We start from the raw sequence: 23,055 nt of genomic DNA on the forward strand, positions 1-23,055 counted from the left end.
AGAGTGCTGTGACAAGTGGGAGAACTGAATGGGGCGATTCTCCAAAGCATCACAGCTAAAAAAAATGTGTAAAATGTTTCCAGACCTTTCAAGAACAGGACATGATTTAGCCAAGGAGGATATCTTTGTGTGTGTACTAGATGCAGAGACTGTGAAGAAATTAGGTGCTAATTCAGCATTCTGATGTGCATCTATCAGTTTGAGGTGTAGGGTATATGCCCTCGAAGAAATTAATATGAGGGGGCCCATCAAGCTCATGGCTGCTGAACTCAATGCCAGAGCTCACTCCTGAGCATCAGGCAACACAGCGACAATCTCCAAGGCAGAATGCACTGGTCCCACAGGAAATAGTTATTCTTGGTGACTATGTCAGGGAGACGGAGAATATATTATGCAAATAGCACAGGTGGAACAGGACCAGGGTATGTCTGCCAGGGGCAAAAGTTGATGACATTGTAGGCCAGTTATCATCTTTTAGGGGGACAAAAGGTGATATTGTTGTACATGTTAGGACTAACGACCTTAAGAGTAAGAGAGCTGCAGATTTACTTAACAAAGTATAGTTCAATGCTGGGAAAAAAAAAAAAGTCACCCGTTAGGTTTAAATTTGAAAGTATCTGCAATTCTGCACAGACATGATAGAAGGGAGTATGAGTATATGATGAGACCCTTTTCAATCAAATCGGCTCTGGAGAGATTTCTCAAGGCTCGCGGGGTCAAATTTTTTTCAGCATAGTCTGTGCTTGCTAACAGGAGAGATTGCTTCTATAGGGATGGGATACACTTAAAGGGTTATGCTATTAATGTGATGCAGTGATGTTGGCTGGTTATGCAGCCAGCCGACATCACTGGACAATGCAGTGTCGAGTCAGTTTGGTGTGACATAAGCACTGGGAGATCAAAATTGAGAGTAGGAGTGTGTTATAGGCCTAATGACTCTGATGAGTATAATAAGAAACTGTACAGGGAAATAGAGTGGTACAGTAAATCAGAGAATATATACCTTCATCGATATCATTGATAAATGATATCGATGAAGTTGTTGTATTGAGGAGTTATTCAGGAAGGAGAATGATGTAGGTAAAGTAAACATTGGCAGTGAGCTGGATGATTTTGTAATAACTGAGAGGAAAGTGGAGGAGAGATTGTTGAGGATAAACATAAAAAAGGCACCTGGGGTGGATGGGATCTATCCAGTTATATTAAAGGAGGCAGCAAAGGAAGTAAGCAAACCCTTAGCCATAATTATGAGAGCTTCCTTGGACTCAGGGGAGGTACCTATGGACTGGAGATGTGCAAATGTGACCCCAATTCACAAAGGAGGTTCAAAGGCTGACACAAGTAATTATAGACCTGTTAGTTTAACTTCTGTTCCAGGTAAATTAATGGAGGCACTGGTTAAAGAAGCACTGCAGGATCATCTAGACAAGAATTCAGTTATAGCTCAGACGCAGCATGGTTTTGTTAAGGGCAGGTCTTGCCTGACCAATTTGATTGGATACTATGATGTAGTCACAAAAGAACTGGATGCAGGGAATAACTTTGATATTATATATTTGGATCTTAGAAAGGCTTTTGATACTGTTGCACATGGAAGACTGCTGCACAAATTGGAGCAGTGTGGCATTGGAGGCAAATTGCTGCTATGGATAAGGGGATGGTTGAGTGGCAGAAGACAGAGAGTGGTAATCAATGGACACTGCTCAACGTGGACTAATGTTATTAGTGGAGTTCCTCAAGGTTCAGTGTTGGGTCCGTTGTTGTTTTCGGTGTTTATGAATGATATTGATGATGGGATATCAAGTTTAATGTCCAAGTTTGCAGATGATACAAAGGTTGGCAGGGTCGTTAAGGACAATACTGACGCTATGCTGCTGCAACAGGATCTGGACAGGTTGAACAGATGGGCTGAGAGGTGGCAAATGAGGTTTAACATCGACAAATGTAAAGTGCTGCATATGGGAAACAGTAACCCCAGATCAACGTATCAACTCTGCGGTACTACACTGACAGTGGTGGAGAATGAAAAGGACCTGGGGGTAATTGTGCAGGCAGATATGAAGTTCTCTGAGCAGTGCAGACGAGCTGCAAGAGTAGCTCATGGTGTCTTGTCAATGATAAAGAGGAATTTTTCTAGCAGGGATGAGGAGGTGATTATTCCCTTGTATAAGGCAATGGTAAGGCCACATCTTGAGTACTGTATACAGGTCTGGAGGCCTCATTTCAAGAAGGATGTAGAGCTGCTGGAACGGGTACAGAGAAGGGCAACAAGATTAGTAAATGGAACAAAGGGTTGCTCTTACGAAGAAAGGCTTAAGTTTTGCAAATTACAGAGTCTGGAGACTAGGCACCGGCGAGGTGATCTGATAGAGGTGTATAAGACTTTGAATGGTTTGAGCATGCTCAATGCCAATGGGATTCTTCATCTTTCTCAGAATAATCACCTCAGAGGGCATAAATTCAAATTGAGGAAGGACGGATGTCGGATAGATGTGCGGAAATTTGCCTTTGGCCAGTGGGTGGTTGGTTGGTGGAACCGACTTCCATCACTTGTTGTTGAAGTTGATAGCCTAAACAAATTTAAAGCTCAACTGGACAGGTATTTCGAACGAACGGAGGGGTGAAATGGGAGTGGGTTTTTTTTTTTTTTTTTTTTTTTTTGTTTTTTTTTGGCTGATGCTGAATAAGCTTGCTTTCTTGCATCATATGCCTCTGCTAATGCTAATGCTAATGCTAAATACACAAAACAACAACAAGCCCAACACCGAACCCTGGGGGACTCTACTAATAATATTATTCCACGAACATCAATGTCCATTTATTACCACTCTATGCCATCTCTCACTCAAACATCCCTTTATCTATTGCAGCAACTCTCCCAGAACGTCATACCACTCCAATTTGTGCAGCAGTCTCCGTGCGCAACAGTATCAAAAGCTTTCCTGAAATTCAAGTATATAATAACCCCAGGGGCTCACATCTGGTGAGTATGGGCTTGGCACACCCAGGGTCCCAAGCTGGATATCATCATTCTTCTTTTTCTTGGTGATTCCCTTCTGATTCTTGTTCGTTCTCTCTTTCTCTCTCTCTCTCTGTAATTCAGATTTTTTTTTTTTTTTTTTTTTTGGCTGGTGCAGCATAAGCCTTAGGCTTCCTTGCACCATATGCTAATAATAATATCAAAATTATTTTTTGACACCATCATAGTATTCAATCAAATTGGTCAGACAAGACTTCCCCTTAACATACCCATGCTCTGTCTGAACTATTACTGCAGTCTTGTCTAGCTGATCCTGCATCACTTCTTTAACAAGTGACTGCATTATTTTCCACGGAACAGAAGTTAAACTAGGAGGACTATAATTATTTTTGTCACATGTTGCTCCTGCTTTGGGAATTGGGGATATATTTGTACATCTCCAGTTCAAGGAACCTTCCCTGAATTTAAGGAAGCACTCATAAATATGGCTAAGGGTTTGCTTACTCTCTTCGAATATAACTGGAGAGATTCCATCTGCCACAGGTGCCTTTTTTATTTATAACTTCAACAGTTTGGAAAACTGCTTAACTTGGGAGGATTCACAGACTAATAGATTAACAGTAGCTACAGGCAGAGATGGAAATGGTTTTTTCAAATCTACTGGAATAAGCAGCAGCCAGGAAAGCCAGTTGCTGGGGATTTCAGGAACTGCTGGGGGTTATGAAACAAGTAAATACATGGGCTAGGTTAGAGTAACTAAGAGTAAGAACAGGTGCATGCATACCAATGCTAGGAGTATAGTAAATAAATTTGATGAATTTGAAGTGTGGTTAAGACATCCAAGGCAGATAATTTTGAGATATCAGAGGCATGGTGCCACTCAGATACAAGGAATGCAGAATTAGAATTTGTGGAGTACAAGGTGTACAGAACGGATTGACAGGATACGAAGGGAGAAGGAGTTATGCTGTTAGTTAAAAAAAATAACAAAATCTAAGGACAAGCATCCAGTTGACATAGATGGACAGTGCAATGTTGAGTCAGTGTGGTGTGACATAAGCGCCGGAAAAGCAAAAATGACGGTAGGAGTTTGTTATAGGCCTAATAACTCTGATGAGTACAATGAACAATTATACAGAGAAACAGAGTAGGCCAGTAAATCAGAGGATCCTATAATGGGGGATTTTAACTTTCCACATATAGACTGGAACTTGTGGTTTCGTCACTCGCACACTAGCAAGGATTTTGCAGATTTACTGGATGATTGATTTCTAAAGTAGCATGATAGAGAGGAATCAAGAGGGAGTAACACTCTTGATCTGATTATCAGTAGTGATTATTAATTTATGCCTTAAGAATTTACAGATAAAGGAACCAGGTGGCAGTGATCAAAGTGTTCTGATCTGGAGGTAAGAATTTTTTCCCGCGATAAAGTGTGGTTCAAGTTGTCTTTGGTCGGTGAAGCCTCGGGCTGCCATGCACTCCTGTACTCCATCCATCCATGTCCACCTAGGTCTTCCTCTTCTCCTTCTTCCAGGAAGTATCCATTCCAGGATAGCCTTTGGATATCTAGTTTCTTGCATTCATTTTACATGTCGAGAATTACAAAAGCCGAGAATTAGGGTTGAATTTGAAAGTGTCTGCAATTCTGCCCAGACACGATAGGAGGGAGTATAAAATGAGAGCCTTGTCGATCAATTCGGCCCTGGAAAGATTGTGCAAGGCTCAAGGGGTAGAATTTTTTTCAGCCTGGACTGTACTTGTTAACAGGAGAGATTGCTTCCACAGGGATGGGATACACTTAAATAGAAAGGGTGCAAGAATATTTGCTGATGCTATCGAGGCAGTGTTAGGTGGGTCGGAAAACTGCTAGCTTGGGGGGAGACAAAGACCAATAGATTGACAGTAGCCACTGGCACAGGTGAAAGAGATTCTCGCACTGCTTCTATTAGATTGAGCAGAAGCCTGAAAAACAAGATGCATGGTATTTCAGAGACTGCTGGGAGCCATTGCGGTACAAATAAACACATGGGTTGTGTTAGGGTAGCTAAGAATAGAAACAGGTGCAGGTATACTTGCGTGTACACCAATGCTAGGAGTTTAGTAAATAAATTTGATGAATTTGAGGTATTGCTCAAAACATCAAAGGCAGATATTGTTGGGATATCAGAGACGTGGTGTCACACAGATATAAGGGATGCAGAACTGCAATTTGGGGAGTACAACGTCTACAGAAAGGATAGACAGGATAGGAAGGGGGGAGGGGTTATGCTATTAGTTAAGAAACACATAAAAACCAAGGAAGTGAAGCCAGTCGACATCGCTGGACAGTGCAGTGTTGAGTCAGTTTGGTGTGACATAAGCATTGGGAGATCAAAATTGAGAGTAGGAGTGTGCTATAGGCCTAATGACTCTGATGAGTATAATAAGGAACTGTACAGGGAAATAGAGTGGGCCAGTAAATCAGAGAGTCTTATAATGCGAGATTTTAATTTCCCAGATATTGACTGGAATTTGTGGGTTCGTCACTCACACACTAGCAGGGCTTTTGTGGATTTATTGGATGACTGTTTTCTACATCAGCATGTTCGGAAGGCAACTAGAGGGAGTAATACTCTTGATTTGATTATCAGCAGTGATTCTTCATGCATTAAGAATCTGCAGATAAATGAACCACTAGGTGGCAGTGATCACAGCGTGCTGAAGTGGGATTTACTGAAAGAGGTAACTACCATTAGGGGTAAAGGGAAGGGTTACTGCTTCCGTAAAGGCGACTACGATGGACTGAGATAGTATTTAAATTCTATACAGTGGGACCAACTGATGATGTTACCAACAGCAAATTCAAAATGGGAAGCATTCAAAGAACGTATCTTGGAAGCTACTAGGCTTTACATACCAACTAAGAAATATTGTTCAAGGTGGCCAAAATGGATGTCAGATGAACTAATGAGGCATATGGCAGAGAAGAAAAATGCATGGGATACTTACAAATTAACACATGACACAGAAGCCTATGATAGATACAAGTTGATATGCAACCAAGTTACAAAGGAGGTTAGGCAGGCGAAGGCAGATTACGAGAAATCCTTGGCAAGGGATGCAAAGAAAAACAGCAAAGTGTTCTTTACTTATGTAAACTCTAGAAGGAAGGGGATGAATCAGATTGGTCCACTTGATATTGATGGGTCAACTGTTGATGATCCTGCTCAGGTAGCTAACAAACTAAATGAATATTTTGCATCGACGTTCACACATGAGCAGTTATTCAGCAAGGGGAATGCCAGAGGTGTATTCAACTCTAGCAGTAAGCTACAGAATCTTGAAATAACTGGGAGTAAAGTGGAGGAGAAACTGTTGAAGATAAACACAAGAAAGGCACCCGGGGTGGATGGGATCTATCCAGTTATATTAAAGGAGGCAGCAAAGGAAGTAAGCAAACCCTTAGCCATAATTATGAGAGCTTCCTTGGACTCAGGGGAGGTACCCATAGACTGGAAATGTGCAAATGTGACCCCAATTCACAAAGGAGGATCAAAGGCTGACACAGGTAATTATAGACCTGTGAGCTTAACTTCTGTTCCAGGAAAATTAATGGAGGCGCTGGTTAAAGAAGCACTGCAGGATCATTTAGACAAGACTTCAGTTATGGCTCAGACACAGCATGGTTTTGTTAAGGGGAAGTCTTGCCTGACCAACTTGATTGGATACTATGATGCAGTCACAAAAGAACTGGATGCAGGGAATAACTTTGATATTATATACTTGGATCTTAGAAAGGCTTTTGATACTGTTGCACATGGAAGATTGCTACACAAATTGGAGCAGTGTGACATTGGAGGCAAATTGCTGCTATGGATAAAGGGGTAGTTGAGGGGGAGAAGACAGAGAGTGGTAATCAATGGACACTGCTCATCGTGGACTAATGTTATTAGTGGAGTCCCTCAGGGCTCAGTGTTGGGTCCATTATTGTTTTCTGTATTTATAAATGATATTGATGATGGTATATCAAGCTTAATGTCCAAGTTTGCAGATGATACAAAGGTTGGCAGGGTTGTCAAGGACACTACTGACACTACACTGCTGCAACAGGATCTGGAAAGGTTGAGCAGATGGGCTGAGAGGTGGCAAATGAAGTTTAACATTGACAAATGTAAAGTACTACACATGGGAAACAGCAACCCCAGAGCAACGTATCAACTCTGTGGTACTACACTGACAGTGGCAGGGAATGAAAGGGACTTGGGGGTGATTGTGCAGGCAGATATGAAGTTCTCTGAGCAGTGCAGACGGGCTGCAAGAGTAGCTCATGGAGTATTGTCAATGATATACAGGAATTTTTCCAGCAGGAATAAGGAGGTGATTATTCCATTGTACAAGGCAATGGTCAGGCCATACCTAGAGTACTGTATACAGGTCTGGAGGCCTCATTTCAAGAAGGATGTAGAGCTGCTGGAACGAGTACAGAGAAGGGCAACAAGATTAGTGAATGGAACAAAGGGGTGCTCTTACGAAGAAAGGCTTAAGTTTTGCAAATTACAGTGTCTGGAGACTAGGCACCAGCGAGGTGATCTGATAGAGGTGTATAAAGCCTTGAATGGTTTAAGCATGCTCAATGCTGATGGGATTCTTCCTCTAGCTCAGAAAAATCACCTGAGAGGGCATAAATTCAAATTGAGGAAAGACAGATGTAGGATAGACGTGCGGAAATTTGCCTTTAGCCAGCGGGTGGTTGGTTGGTGGAACAGACTGCCATCCCTTGTGGTGGAGGTTGATAGCCTAAATAAGTTTAAGGCTCAGCTGGACAGGTATTTTGAACGAACAGAGGGGTGAAGTGGAAGTGGGTTTTTTTTTTTGGCTGATGCTGCATAAGCTTGCTTTCTTGCATCAAATGCCTCTACTAATGCTAATGCTAATGTCCATACCATCTTAAACACTTTTCTTTGATAGTGCCAATAAATTTTTTTTTTCCCTTCCATGTTCTCTCTTATGTCTTCTTCCATTTTCTGTCTCTTCTATAAGTTCTTGCTGAGTGTCTCCAAAAATCCATTTATGTGGAGAGCAATTTGTTTTGCACTCGCCTATTCAATGTCCAGGTTTCTGCTCCATGCAATAGAAGACTTTGTACAATCGTTTTGAAATATAAGTTTCTTTGTTTTATTTAGGACATTTCTGTTCCACAGAATAGCATTTAACATGCCAATAGCCTTTTCTGCTGTCTGCAATTCTCTTATTGACTTCTGCTTGGGATGATACATCACTTTGTAAGATTGATCCCAAATATTTGAATTTATCGACTTGTTTGATTTTAAAACCTGCAATATTTAGAATTGTGTCCTGATCCTGAAGACAACATTTTAGTCTTGCTAAAATTGATTTATAGACCCCATTGTTTATATTCCTCAAACAATTGACGACATGCATAGTCTGCCTCTTCGAAGTCTTGTACTATCACCACCTGATAGTCTGCAAAAAGTAAATTGTGAATATAGATGTTCTTATTGATCTGCAATCCCATTTTATTGCATTTTTTTGACCAAGATCTTAGGCAGATGTCGATATAAATTTTGAAAAGTGTTGATGACATGCAACAACCTTGTAATAAGTATTTTGAAGTGTGGAATTCAGGTGACAAAGCTGATGCTACTTTATTTCTGCATCTATTATTCCTGTAAATTGCTTTAATAATTAATCAGTTATCCATCAATATTTGCCTCTTTCTGTGCTTCCCATAAGAGTTTTCTTGGAACACTGTCATCATACGGCTTTTCAAAATCAATGAAAATCAAAGATTTCTTTTCCTTTCAATTGGCATTTTTCAAGGATCTGTCATACTATTGAGATATGGTGTATGCATGACCATATGGCTGAAAAACACCACTTTATTCTTCTGACACCTCGATTCAGGCTTATAAATGGTTCCTGATTCATTTTCCAAGAATCTTTAACAGCAGGTTCAGGATGCATATTCCTCTGTAATTTGAACAGGTTTTCCACTTGCCCTTCTTATAAATTGATGTAATATATCCTGTTGTCATTTTTCTTTCAGTATTTCTTCTCCTCTCAGTATACCATTTAACAGTTTTATCAGAATGCCGACCGGGCTAGACGGGTGGGTAAAGTGCCTGCCTGGCAACCCAAAGGTTGTGGGTTCGAATCCCACCTTAGGCTTGGATCGGAGTAGAAAATGAAAAAACCTTCGGAGGTGCAATATGGCCAACAGAAGCCAATGCACCAACAACTAACAAAAAAAAAAAAAAAAAAAATTCAGAACAGCCACTCCTCTTCCTCCAAATTTCAGAAGTTCCATATAAACTCTTCCAGGTCCAGGTGATTTGCCATTCATTCCTTCCTTCCTTCCTTCCTTCAGCAAGACTTTCACTTCCCTAACAGAAACTTTTAAGCCCGAGTCTTCTGCACCGAAATCCTCCTCTGTCTTGAACTCTTCCCGGTCTTCTTTTAAAAGTCCTGCATAGTACTTCATCCAGTTTGCAATTAAGGTATTAATTGCAAACCAGCATTGTGTTTATTCTGTTTTCTCAAGTCTTTCTAAGGATCTTCCACGATTCTGCAGATGGCTTGAAGCCAATTTGCTATTAATAGTCACGCATTTCCTTTCCCATTCTTCATTTTTTGCTTCTACTACAAACCGATTGGCTATTTTCTTCTTTTCAACATGCATCATTCCTATCACCCAGCCATTTCTGATATGCAAGTTTATTTTCCTCTACAGCAGCTCATACTTTCTCTTAATCCAGGTCCTTGGCTTTTCTTTTTGCCTAGGATTTCATGAGCTATTTTTTTTACAATATTTTTTAAATATTCTTAGATTTCTTCAGTCATCATCATCATCAGCCATTTTCAATCCACTGCAGGATGAAGGCCTCTCCAGCAACTTTCCAGTTCCTTCTGTTTTGAGCACTGGCCATCCATTTACTACTCAAAAACTCATGAATTTCATCTATCCATCTCCGCCTTTGTCTTCCAGGTTTTCTTCTAGCTCCTCTTGGGTACTATTCTGTTATTTTCTTAGTCCATCTGTCATCATGTCTTCGAGCTATGTGTCCTGCCCAAGACCATTTTAGTTCTTTAGTTTTGATAAGAATGTCCTTTACTTGAGTTTGCTGCCTAATCCATGTGTTTCTCTTCTTATCTAACAGTCTGATTCCCAATATAATTCGTTCCATTCTTCACTGTGTAGTTCTTAGCTTCTCTTCCATTCTTTTGGTGAGTGCACAAGTTTCACTTCCATAAGTCATGGTGGGGAGTATACATTGATTCATTATTTTACGTTTCAGACAAACTGGGATATTGCTCTTCAGTATGTGACTATATTTCCTGAATGCTATCCATCCAAAATTTATTCTTCTCTTGACTTCCAGCCATTTATCATTATTACAGCTAATAACTTGTCCCAGATAAGTATATGACTCCACCTTTTCAATTACTGCTCCTTCAATCATTATTTCCCTTTCCGTGGCATACTTGTTCATCATTACTTTTGTTTTAGCCATATTCATCTTTAGTCCAAAATCCTTACTAACTGTGCATAACTGATTAAGATTTTCCTCTAATTCTTTGGGATCGTGGCTTATAACCACAATATCATCTGCAAATCGTAAATGGTTTAGATACTCTCCGTTCACATTGACTCCTTTCTGCGACCAGTCTAATCTTCTGAAAGCTTCCTCAAGGGCAGCAGTAAACAGCTTCGGAGATATTGTGTCTCCTTGTCGAACTCCTTTCTCGATTTTAAATTTGCTACTGTCCTTATCTAGTCTAATAAAGGATGTAGCACTCTCATATATTTTCTTCAAAATCATAATATATGGAGTATCTATGCCTTGTCTTTCCAGTGCCCGAAACATTGCCTTATGCTGTATAGAGTCAAATGCCTTTTCATAATCCACGAATGCCAGGCATAATGGTGTTTTATATTCATTTGCTTTCTCCATTAGCTGTGATATTACGTGAAGGTGATCCATAGTTGAGAATCCTGTCCTAAAGCCAGCTTGCTCTTTCGGTTGATTCTCATCAAGTATTCTTTCTAATCTGTTAGTAATGACCCTTGTGAACAACTTGTAGATATGGGATAACAAGCTAATTGGTCTATAATTTGCAATTTCTGATTTATCTCCTTTCTTATGTAGCAAAACTATGATTGCATTATTCCACTGCTTAGGCATCACACCTTTTCTAATGCACTTTGTGAAGAGCCTTGCCAGTTTTTGTGTTATGTCTCTTCCTCCCAATTTTAACAACTCTACAGTAACTTCATCTTCCCCTGGGGCTTTCCGATTCTTCATTTTCTTCAATGCATGTTCTACCTCATCAGGAAGAATATCGGGTATGTTGTGTGTGTGTTGCTACTTTGCAATCCATCTTCCCCACTGCTGGTATCATTCCCTCGCTCCTTGTATAATTCTCTATAGTAGTCTTCTGCTATTTGAATTATGCCTTCTCTGCTGTTTATAAGTACACCGTCACTATTCTTCAGTTTCAGTATCATTTGTCTTTCTGTGTTCCTGCTCATGGCTGCTGATTTAAATCCTTTGTTTTCCCTTAATGCTTGTTCTACTTTTCTTGTGTTAAATCTTCTTATGTCCTCTCTGAGTCTCTTTCTAATGGCTTTGCATAACTCAGTATACTCAATTTTCTCCCTGTCAGTGTTTTTCTTGCTCTTCATTTGTCGTCTTTGGTGTTTCTTGACTAATTTTTTCTTCTTTGGATTTCTGTTTCCCTATAGGTTTCTTGGGCTTTATCACTTTCAGAAAGTTGTAATATTCCTCGTCGATATCTTGGTCCTGAGCAGTCTGCAGAAGCTCAAACTTGTTTTTAAGTTCCAGTACATACTGCTTTTTCTCCTCCTCTGTTATTTCAAAGACCTTTGTATTATTTATTCGAGTCAGTTTTTTCCTTTCCTTTCCTACATCTATATCAAGTGTACATCTTACCATTCTGTGATCACTTCCAACATTTACCTTATTCAGGACGGTAACATCATTCACGATATATCTTCTGTTAGTGAGGATGAATTCGATTTCATTAGTTGTTAATCCATTTGGACTCTTAACTTTTTGGAGGTCTCATGAAGTACTAGTTAAGACCTCCATTTGGAGGTCTTAACTAGTACTTCAAATTCATCAAATTTGTTTACTGAACTTGAACCAGTGTGCACAGAGGTATACATTAACCTGCTTTTATTCTTAGTAATCCTGACATTTCTGGAATCAGCAATCTCTCTGGGCAGTATTTGCATTATGAGTGCTGTACAGGAGTATTTTCATGAAGAAGCAAGGCACCTTGTGTTCCTTTACAGCCAGTTTTAAATTTTTGAGACAAGAATTATTTGGGCAGTGGTGACCTATGCTGTTTCCATCTCCCCCCCCCCCCAGAGAGAGAACCTGCACTATTTCTGAAGAGGTGTAGGCATTCTTGGCATCCAGCAAGAATGCAAAGCAGCAAGAAGCAAAGGTTAATTTAACCTTTGAAATGACCAAAGATTCTTTTTCTGCCTATATATTTAGGTCTATTAGGTCTGTTTACTTCAACTAGAAAACTGAGATTTCCTCTGTTTATGCAAGACAGGTTCATGGAGGTTGGTCAGTACTGACCCCTCAGAAATATTACATTCTCCAACATTTATAGACACTTATGTCTATCCTACAAGACCATGTGTTGTCACTTCTGTTGGTTGCTTCCAAGTGGAGTCAGCTTTTGCACAAAAGCTAAATGGTAATAGCACCCTTCCTATTGCTCAGATAACACACATGAGTAAGCATAAATTTAAATTGAAGAAGGATGATTGTAGAACAGATGTTTGGAAATTGCTTTCAGCCAATGAGTAGTTGATTGTCACAACAAACTTCCATTTGGTATTGTGGAAATGAGCAGATTGAAACAATTTAAGGAAGAAAATTTAACTTAAGAAAATTTATTTTTATTTATTTATTTAATTTTTTTTTCACTGATGCTGTATGCTTGCTTTTATGTAACTTGTTTTATGTAACCTGTTTTAACCTATTAGTAGTGGCATCAATTGCCACTACTAATACTAACAGGTTGACAACTTATATTTAAAAATACTAAAATTTGTAAGTACTTAGTCATTCTCTAGAAAGACACCATTTATCAACAAAGTAAACAATTCGTACCTGAGAGGATAATGAAAGAAAGCGAGAAAGGCGTGAGCGGTCAGCACTAACAATGGGGGACTGTTGACTTGATTCTCCCACGTCATCATCTTCACTTGATCCTCTCCTAGGTTCTTCAATAGGTTTCAAGTTGCTTTTGATTGTCTTACTAATTAACTGGAAAAAACAAAATGTTTAATATGCAATCTAGTTTAATTTTTTTTAGTCTCATTTTACTCTCACATTAATGAAGAAAGCTGTGTTTTATATATATATATATATATATATATATATATATAAAATTATACATATATTTGAATAACATTTGAAATAATTGGAAACAATCTTTCATAATAAAAATAAAATAGAAAGGTAAAGCAAACATCAGAGGCAGCAAAAAGCATATTCCTCTACATGATGCTTGAAATATAAAAATAAATTAGAATAAGAATTAAAAAATAAATAAACATAATACCAGCAGTATTACTTTTTTCAAGTCCTCTGCATTGGTGGTTCAATCTGGTGTTCGGGTGGTGGACTGATCTTTCGATCGACTCGCCTTTGTGGTGCTTTGTCTAGTGATTGAAATGCAACGATTCCCTGACCATTATTGGCCTTGTGGTCCTCTGTTGACATGGGGCATAATGGTCAGTCTATTTTTGGTTTATTTTATTGTAGTGGATTACATCTCTGTTGGTGATATTTCACAAAAATTTGAACCTGGTGCCCGTCAGAGACGGCACTGTTAAATTTCTATTTAATTGGCATTCGAAATTTAATGGATTTTATTATTATGGGTTTGCTTACTTCCTTTAATATAACTGGATAGATCCCATCCACCCCATATGCCTTTTTTATATTTATCCTCAACAATTTCTGCTCCACTTTCCTCTCAGTTATTACAAAATCATCTAGCTCACTGCCAGAGTTTACTTCACCTCTGGCATTCCCCTTCCTGAATAACTTCTCATGTGTGAATGTAGATGCAAACTACTCATTTACTTTGTTAGCCACCTGAGCAAAATCCTCAACTGTTGAACCATCAATATCCAGTGGACCAATCTGATTCATCCCTTTCCTTCTAGAGTTTACATAGGAAAAGAACTCTTTTCTGTTTTTCTTTGCATCCTTTGCCAAGGATTTCTCATAATCTGCCTTTGCCTACCTAATCTCCTTTGCGACTTGGTTACAGACCAGCTCATATCTATCATAGGCTTCCATGTCACCCATTAATTAACATATGTATCCCAAGCATTTTTCTTCTCTGCCATATGTCTCATTAGTCCATCTGACATCCATTTAGGCCTAAACCTTAAACAATATTTCTTAGTTGGTATGTAAAGCCTAGTAGCTTCCAAGATAAGTTCTTTGAATGCTTCCCATTTTGAATCTGCTGTTGGTAACATCATCAGTTGGTCCCACTGTATAGAATTTAAATACTGTCTCAGACCATCGTAGTCACCTTTACGAAAGCAATAACCCTTCCCTTTACCCCTGATGGTGGTTACCTCTGAGTAAATCCCACTTTAGCACACTGTGATCACTGCCACCAAGTGGTTCCTTTATCTCCAGATTTTTAGCGCATGAAGAATCACTACTGATAATCAGATCAAGAGTATTATTCCCTCTTAATATTACTCCCTCTAGTTGCCTCCCAAACATGCTGATGTAGAAAACAATCATCCGATATTCAATCATCCAAAACCTCCAATCATCCTCTACATCCATTGTTTCTGATATTACAGGTGGCTCTTCTGATCTTTTTGGCTTTTCTTTACCCCTTGATTTTGGTATTGGTGGAGCACTAGGAGGTATGGATATAGGAATAGCACCTGACTGTTTTTTTGGTGGGCTTTTCTGAACTCAATAAATAGCACGCAATCTGAGTGAATGACTCTCTAGATGGTATGGTCATCTCAGTTTGTGTACCGATAGTGCACTTAGCAGAAACTTTCTGGGCATAAGAAGGTTTCCCGCTATTTATTGGTTGGATACGTTTTCTGGCCTCTTGGTAGGAGATATTCAGCTCTATTTTTAATTTTTGGATTTCTTTTTCAACCTTCCACCACTGGCATGCTCTAGAATAGGCAGGGTGCTCTCCTTGGCAGTTGACACAGGTCGGATTTGAGGCAGGGTGCTCTCCTTGGCAGTTGACACAGGTCGGATTTGAGGCAGGGTGCTCTCCTTGGCAGTTGACACAGGTCGGATTTGAGGCTGAGCATGGTTTTGAGCACCACATCGAGCACAGGCAGGGTTACCACAGCAAGATGTTTGTGAGTGGCCATATTTTTGGCATCTAAAACACCTCAGTGGGTTTAGAATGTAAATCCTCACTGGGCAGTTTAGATAGCCTGCCTTGATGGAACTTGGAGGCCGTGGGGTGTTGAATGTGAGGATAAGAACTCGGGTAGGGACGAGATTCCCATCCTTTCGTATTGATATTCTCTTGACAGCTGTCACTCCTTGGTTGTTGTTATTTGGTTTTTAGGAGCATTAGCAACTAAGGCCATATTGCTCCGGGAATATGCGGTGGTCATTCCCTGACCTTTCCGCATCCTCCGTATTTGGTGGTCACGGGCTTGAACCCCAGTCTAATCAAGAAGCGTGTACTACGCACTGCCACTCCTGCTCACGTGGCTACGGAGGTGCCTGTCACTCCTTGGTCTTTTAATTCAGAGCAGATCTCTTCTTCAGAGACGTGAAGAAGGTCCCACTCTGATATAACACTTTGTGAAGAATTCAGAGTTTTTTGGGGGGTTACGGTGATAGGTATTTCCCCTATGGATATAGAGTTCAAGATTTTTGCCGCTTGTTTTGTGCTGGAAGCTTCAACCAAAAGGTCACCAGAATGCAGTCGTTTAACGGATTTTGGTGAACCTGCCAACCCTTCTAATCCTTTCTGGATAGAGAAGGGTGACATCTTTCCGAATGACTGCTCTCAGGTGGAATGGAGAATAAGGAAGAGTGGCGTCACTGATAGTGGTGTGTCCTCAGTTCTGGATCTTTTTACGGAGGTGTTATCCGTGCTATCATCTCGATTAGGTAGGGGGCCTTGTTAGGGCCCCAGAAGAATTAGAATTTATAATACTCATAAGAGTAAGATAAATTTCTGATGCCCTAAGTACCTCACCCACCACAGAGCCCTATAAGGGGAAGTCCACTCGTGAACTAGCAGGTTCTGCGCACACAAATGGGACGCCAAGTTCGCTTAGGAGCACCATATCCACATTTCCAATAAGCCTTGATCCGGTCTCAGGACCAAAGGGAGGGAGACTTATTGGAATGCAGTTGATCCGAGCAGTAAGAACCACCCGCCGATTTATCCCAGTTGGGCCAGTCCGGGACCACCCGCCTTGTCGAAGCAGGGGCTAAAGTGGTGTATCAGGGCTGGGCCCCCTCAACCACCATGATCCCCCCCCCCCCTTTCTGAATTTCTGCGGGTGGCGGTGCACAGCTGCACATGCCGGATTCCAACGATGTAACCTTGTAACCAAGGTATGGGCGTTGGATCCCAGTGATGCTAATCTGGAAGACCAGCAACATCACTGGAAGGTCCCCTCACCACGTACAGGTGCCCAACATCGAGGGGCCTCATTTTAAGATGGTAGCACTTTGGAATGGATGTAGAGAAGGGCAACAACATTAGTGAGGGGGGGATCAAAGGTAAAGGCTTCACTTCTTCAAATTGCAGGACAAAACTGCATGATTAGATAGGCTGAGAAATAGCAATTGAATTTTAACATTGAAAAATGATTCTATATGTGGCTAGCAGTTATCCCAGATTAACATAATTGTGTCATACATCTGTATTGTGTCACCCTCAGGGTAGTAGAAAATGAAAAAGATCTAAAAGTAACTGAGCAGTCTGATATGAAGTTCTCTGAGCAGTACAGACAGGCTGCCAGGCAGCTCATGGGAATTTGTCAATGATACAGGAATTTTGCCAGCAAGAATAAAGTGATTATTTCATTGTATACAGGTTTTTTTTGTTATTTATTTTTTTTTTTTTTTAGGAGCATTAGCAACTAAGGCCATATTGCTCTGGGGATATGTGGTGGTCACTCTCTGACCTTTCCGCATCCTCCATATTTGGTGGCTCACGGGCTCGAACTCCAGTCTAATCAAGAAGCGTGTGCTATGCACTGCTGCTCCTGCCCACCTGGCTACGGAGGCGCCTTTGTATACAGGATAATCTTTATTATTATTATTATTTACTTCTCAGACAGTCCTTTAAACAAAAGTATTTCAAGGTACAGAAAGAATGTTTGTAAATTAGCGGTTTTAGTGGAATTTATTTATTTTTTTAAGCCTAAAAAATAATAATACTAATTATAATATTTACGATATTACGCCAAAAATTGGGTAACAATCATAACATATGTAATTTAATACTTACTATATTTTCAAATAATAAAATGTAAGTAGGCCAGAAACTTTTCAAATACCCTTCCATTTATTTTATTTAGTATTAATTGGATATATATTGGTTAAAGGGCATTAAGCTGCCGAAACAGTTAGTGAAGATACTTCACTGCACTGAAAGTAATGAATTTAATATAGCTTCAATAGGAACAATTTTGTGCAATACTTAAACAAATTTGAATAATTTAAGAAATCAGATAAAAACTTCTTTATTTCAAATATGAAAGTGCACCTACAGCATTCAGGCCACGCTGTTTTACTTCAACTGATTCTTCGTCCTCTTCAGATCGTTTGTAAGCTGTCGAGAGTTCCAAATCAATATCATCGTCTGAATATGCATCAAACATGTAATAGTCTCCTGAGCGAATGGCTGAAAATCAAAATTGACTTATATTATGTTTCCAATAAAAGCTTTTTCTCTCTTTTTTTTTTTTTTTTTTTCCTCCCCCTTACTGATTAGAGATAACTGAAAATGTACAATTCAAAAACTTCTACCCTTCATTCCAAAAAGATTTTTCCACAAAATATGTAAAATAAAAATAAATAGAAATTAAAAAATAATAAAAATTATTTGCTTTAAGCCTCAATAAAATTAACTCATAAATAAATAAAATAAAGCAGACTTTCTAAACCAGGATCAGAACTGTTAGACATGACATTTAAGTTTTATAAATTTACTTTAGATGAAATAATCTTGTGAAACAACACTGCACTGTTCAAAAACTTAGTTCACATTAACATTTGTTTCTTTTTGTTTTTTTTAATTTATTTCTTTATATTTATTTATAAATTTACATAAAAGGAAAAATCATAGATAATCATAACATTTTCAAGACATAGCTGTGTGATTAATGAGTTGCATAATATGATTTGAACAAAAAATACAAAGGAATTTCAAAATTATACTATAATTTTTATTCATATATTTAGAAAGTTATGAAGTCTACCATATTTGTGACTTGGTTTGAATCATTAATTTTGACATTAATTTTGGTTAAGGAAAATTAGCACGACATTATGCAATCTTATGTTTTTAATGTTTTAAGCCCAGATTAAAGCGATAAAACATCAAAGAATAACAAATTGTGTAAATTTACAGTTCAAAAACTGAGATTGGATTATAATTGAATAAATAGTAGAGAAATATCAGTTTAACAGATTAATTAATCTCAAATGCTAAGGCAGACTCTTTCTAAGGTAGAATTTGAATACTGATCAGTCAAATTTCTGATTATCTCAAACTCCAAAAACCTCCTTATCAAAAATCTACATTGGAACAATGCATTAAAATTCTCATCAATTCAAACTGCATTTAATGCAGTATTCAATAACTCAAACTGCCAACTGTTTTTTGTAATTGGTTATCCAGTTTTCTCTCTGATCGCTCACTGACGGTGATGGCTCTCTGTCTTCTAACTTCTTCACTACTGTGGTGTTCCCCAAGGTTCAGTTCTTTCCCCCACTCCTTTCCTCTTGTGTATTAATGACCTTCTTCCATTGAATGGAAATCGTATCCATAGTTTTGCTGATAATAGTACATTGCATTCCATTTTCCATTTTGAGAAACCTTGCCCTGCTCAATCAGCTTCAACTTCTAGAATATCCACTACCAATTCCTTAAATGCCAAGCTCCAGGTAATTCTCCACTGGGGCAAAGACAACTTAGTTCATTTCAATCCTTCTAAAACTCAGTCTTCGAACATCTGTGATTTGTGGTTTGGAACAGCAACTCTGATCTGTAGCATTTCAACCAAAGACTTTACAGGAGTTAAAGGATCAGCTGGTTACATGTTGGCACCAGATACCACAAGACACAATAAGAAATCTTGTGGCATCCATGCCACGCCAGGTACGAGCTTTTTTTTGGCTGCATGTGGTGAGTCAACGTCATATTATTATTTTTTATGAAATCGCAAACACGAGCGGTATTAGAACCTATCCTTTTTGAGAAGTTCTAATACCACTCTAATACCTTATCCTTATTTAGAACCTATAGTACTTAGTACCATGCTTGGGTTGGAAGTTGAGAAGATGAAAGAAGATATTTGTTGACATTAGACTTGAACTTCTGTAGACTGCAATTTTCAGGAAATACGTATGAAGGAAGGTTGTTCTAGAAAACAGCAGTTTAAGAAATAAACGAGGAAGATGAAAAGTTAGTTCTGTGAGTTTGAAGTTGGACAGCATATGGATGTTGGCTGGTGGCGGCACGCGTTCAGACTGTTTTGAGAGAGAGAGAGAGAGAGAGAGAGAGAGAGCAAGAATTAAAGAAGACAATTCAGAAGAACCATGCTGGGAGTATCTGTAGAAAAGGCATGCAGCACAAACTGTACGTCTATGTGTTAGAGAGGATTCATTAATTAACCAAATTGCCCTCTTCTGAATGGAATCTAGAAGCCTGTGAGAGGTTTTGGGGGCACCTCCCCAGATGTAGGAACAATATTCCATGATAGGGCAGATTTGTGATTTGTATAGAGTGAACAACTGTTTGGAAGAAAAGTAACACCGAGAGCGAAGGAGAAAACGAAGTTTTTAGATGCAAAGGAAGCACTGTTTGTAATATTGCTTGTGCCAAGAGAGATTATAAGTCACGGTAATCCCCAAAAGAGATATATCATTTTGCCTAGAAATTGGAGTGCCACCAAAAATAAGCATAGGAGCAGAAGAATCCTTTTTGTGAGAGATAAGACAAGACTGAGTTTTAGAAGGACTGAAATCAACAGTTGTCTTGTGCCACTGGAGAATTATTGGGAGATCGGCATTTAAGGAATTGGTAGCAGATATTTGAAAAGTTGAAGCTGATTGAGCAGGGCAAGGTTTCCCAAAATGGAAAGTGGAATGTGATGTGCTATCATTGGGAAAACTATGGATAGCATTTCCAGTCAATGAAAGAAGGTCATTAATATACAAGAGGAAAAGAGTGGGGGAAAGAACTGAACCTTGGGTTGTTATTGTTGTTATTTTGGTTTTTAGGAGCATTAGCAACTAAGGCCATATTGCTCCAGGATATGCGGTGGTCATACCCTGACCTTTCCGCATCCTCCGTATTTGGTGGTGACAGGCTCGAACCCCGGTCTAATCAAGAAGTGTGTGTGTGTGCTACGCACTGCTGCTCCTTCCCACCTGGCTACGGAGGCGCCCTGAACCTTAGGGGACACCAGCATTAGTGGAGAAGTTAGAAGACAGAGAGCCGTCGACCATCACATTCAGTGACTGATCAGAGAGAAAACTGGATAACCAATTACAAAAAACAGTTGGCAAACCATAAAATGGAAGCTCGTTCAGAAGACCTTTAGGCCAGACACGATCGAAAGCCTTTGAGATGTAAATAGCAACTGCTTGTGTTTCCCTGAACTTTTCCATTGAATTTGTCCATAAATGGGTAACACAAGACAGAATATCACCAGTGGATCAACACTGATGGAATTCATACTGGCGATCATTGATCAGATGGAAGATTTCTAGGCAGTTTAAGAGTTGGCAGTTAATTGATTTCTTCATTACTTTAGAAGGAGTAGAAGTAATTGCAATGGGGCAATAATTGGATGGGAGGGATTTGTCACCATTTTTAATAACTAGCTGGATATGAATAAATTTCCGAGCAGAAGGAAAAACACTTTTCAAATAAGAAAGTGAAAAAAGGCGGCAAAGAACAGGAGTAAGTTCAGGAGCACAAGTGGAGAAATACCATCAAGAACTGAAGCTTTCTTAGCATAAAGATTCGTCAAAATCCTTCTGACATCCTTTTAATGGAAGACCACAGGAGACATTGAATGGAGAGTGTTGGGAATGGTGTGAGGTATTTTACCAAGATCATTAATACATGAGGTGGAAGAAAAATGGAATGCTAGCAGGTCAGCTTTATCCTTGGCTGAAGTGACAATAGAATCATCTGGTTTTGACAGAGGTGGAAGCAGAGATGGGCAAAGTTGCATATTGGCAAGGGACCAGAATGCTTGGCTACCATTAGAGCAAGAAGCAAGTTTCCTACTCTTAGCATGTTCAAAATCTAGTTTGGACTGATTAATAACAGCTTTACAATTGTTGCGAGCCTTGATGTAGTCACATAATGAAACTGAAAAATTGGAAACAAGCCAATTACGATATGCAACATTCTCCTCCTGAGCAGCTTTAGCACATTTATTGGAAAAACAAGGTTTGGATAAAGGACGAGATTTTAAAGTGGAGTGTGGGATAAAGGATTCCTTTCTTACAAGAATAATTTCACTGACACGATCTGAGCAAACGTTGACATCAGAAGTTGAGACAGAAATCCAACCAAGGAAAAGAAGAAAAAAAATCTGGCAGGTCATCCTATTTTCCATTCTTGTAATGCTAAACAACATGATGTTGGGAATAGCCATGAGATAAAGGCTCCATTGGAGAAGACACAATCACAAAATTCTGATCTGAGGTGCCAAAAGGACCACTCACTTCGACCGTGTACTTACAAGGGTTGTTTGTGAGAAAAAGGTCAAGCATGTTGTCTGTATGGTTAGGATTGTACAGTATTCTTGTAGGTAAATGAATAATCTGTGCAAGGTCATTAGTAATTGCAAAAGCCTCAGCATCTCGACCAGCTGGGTCGGTGTGACTAGAAAACGGAAGCCAGCTGGAGTTGTGAACATTAAAATCACCAAGGAAAATTACCTCACTGTTAAGAAAGTTGGACTGGAGAAAGTCAAGTTGCAAAGAGAGGAAGTCAAAGAACTCCACGTGATTAGCGGAGTTGGGAGAACAGTAGAGACAACAGATGAATTTTTTGCAGAATGAGGTAGAGAGATTTAAAGCCAGAGAGATCGAAAAGAGGATATTCCAAATTACCGAGTCTCTGACAGGGAATATCGGAACGGACATATTCACAAGTACCACCTTTTAGGCAAAAGGAATCATACGGCAAATAGTTTGGGCAATTGAGATGAGCAGTAGTTGAATCAACCGAAAACTGAGATTCTGTCAGAAAAAGTACATGGGGCTTGGCAGACTGCAAGTGGAAATTGTTGCAATTAGAATTGAGATCATGTATACATGATCTCAATGTATACATTGAGATCATGTGTCTCAAAAATATTGGTACAAACGTTTAGGGGAGGTAGGTAACATCTAAAGGAATGTGAATCACATAGGAACCCATAACCGGAACTTCACGGGAAAGTAGTAGCAGAGGCACAAGAAGCAGAAATGACACAAGACAGTAATTAGTGGGAAACATATTTGACATAATATTAACAATGGAGTACGAGATGGATGTATTTCATGATGTTACAACAGATGCTCGAAGGTTCCACCATGAGACGCGATGCGTGCGTGACGCCGCCGCAGCATGGATTGGCGGACACTGTTGAACACACCTGGAGTTTCTTTGATAGTAGCAGCAGCACAGATGAGTCTCGCCACGAGATCCATTTCCATCTCCACAGGTGATTCATACACGATAGATTTGAGGACCCCCACAGAAAGAAATCAAGGCTCGATAAAACAGGTGAGTGTGGGGGCCAGGCAACAGGTCCACCATGGCCA

At 39.4% G+C, this 23,055-nt stretch overlaps 1 protein-coding gene across 1 annotated transcript in view; it reads right to left on the reverse strand.

Moving 5' to 3' along the window:
• Positions 1 to 23,055, reverse strand: part of LOC150082462 (piezo-type mechanosensitive ion channel component-like) — an 861,219-nt gene that overhangs the window by 257,101 nt on the left and 581,063 nt on the right. Inside the window, 2 exon segments of the mRNA XM_090377768.1 lie at positions 13,135 to 13,290; positions 17,772 to 17,905. Of these exon segments, the coding sequence (XP_090233894.1) occupies positions 13,135 to 13,290; positions 17,772 to 17,905 (290 nt within the window).

This window comes from Mastigoproctus giganteus, chromosome 7 (genome assembly GCF_048544385.1).
Source record: "Mastigoproctus giganteus isolate SK-2022 chromosome 7, ASM4854438v1, whole genome shotgun sequence".
Taxonomy (NCBI): Eukaryota; Metazoa; Arthropoda; class Arachnida; order Uropygi; family Thelyphonidae; genus Mastigoproctus; species Mastigoproctus giganteus.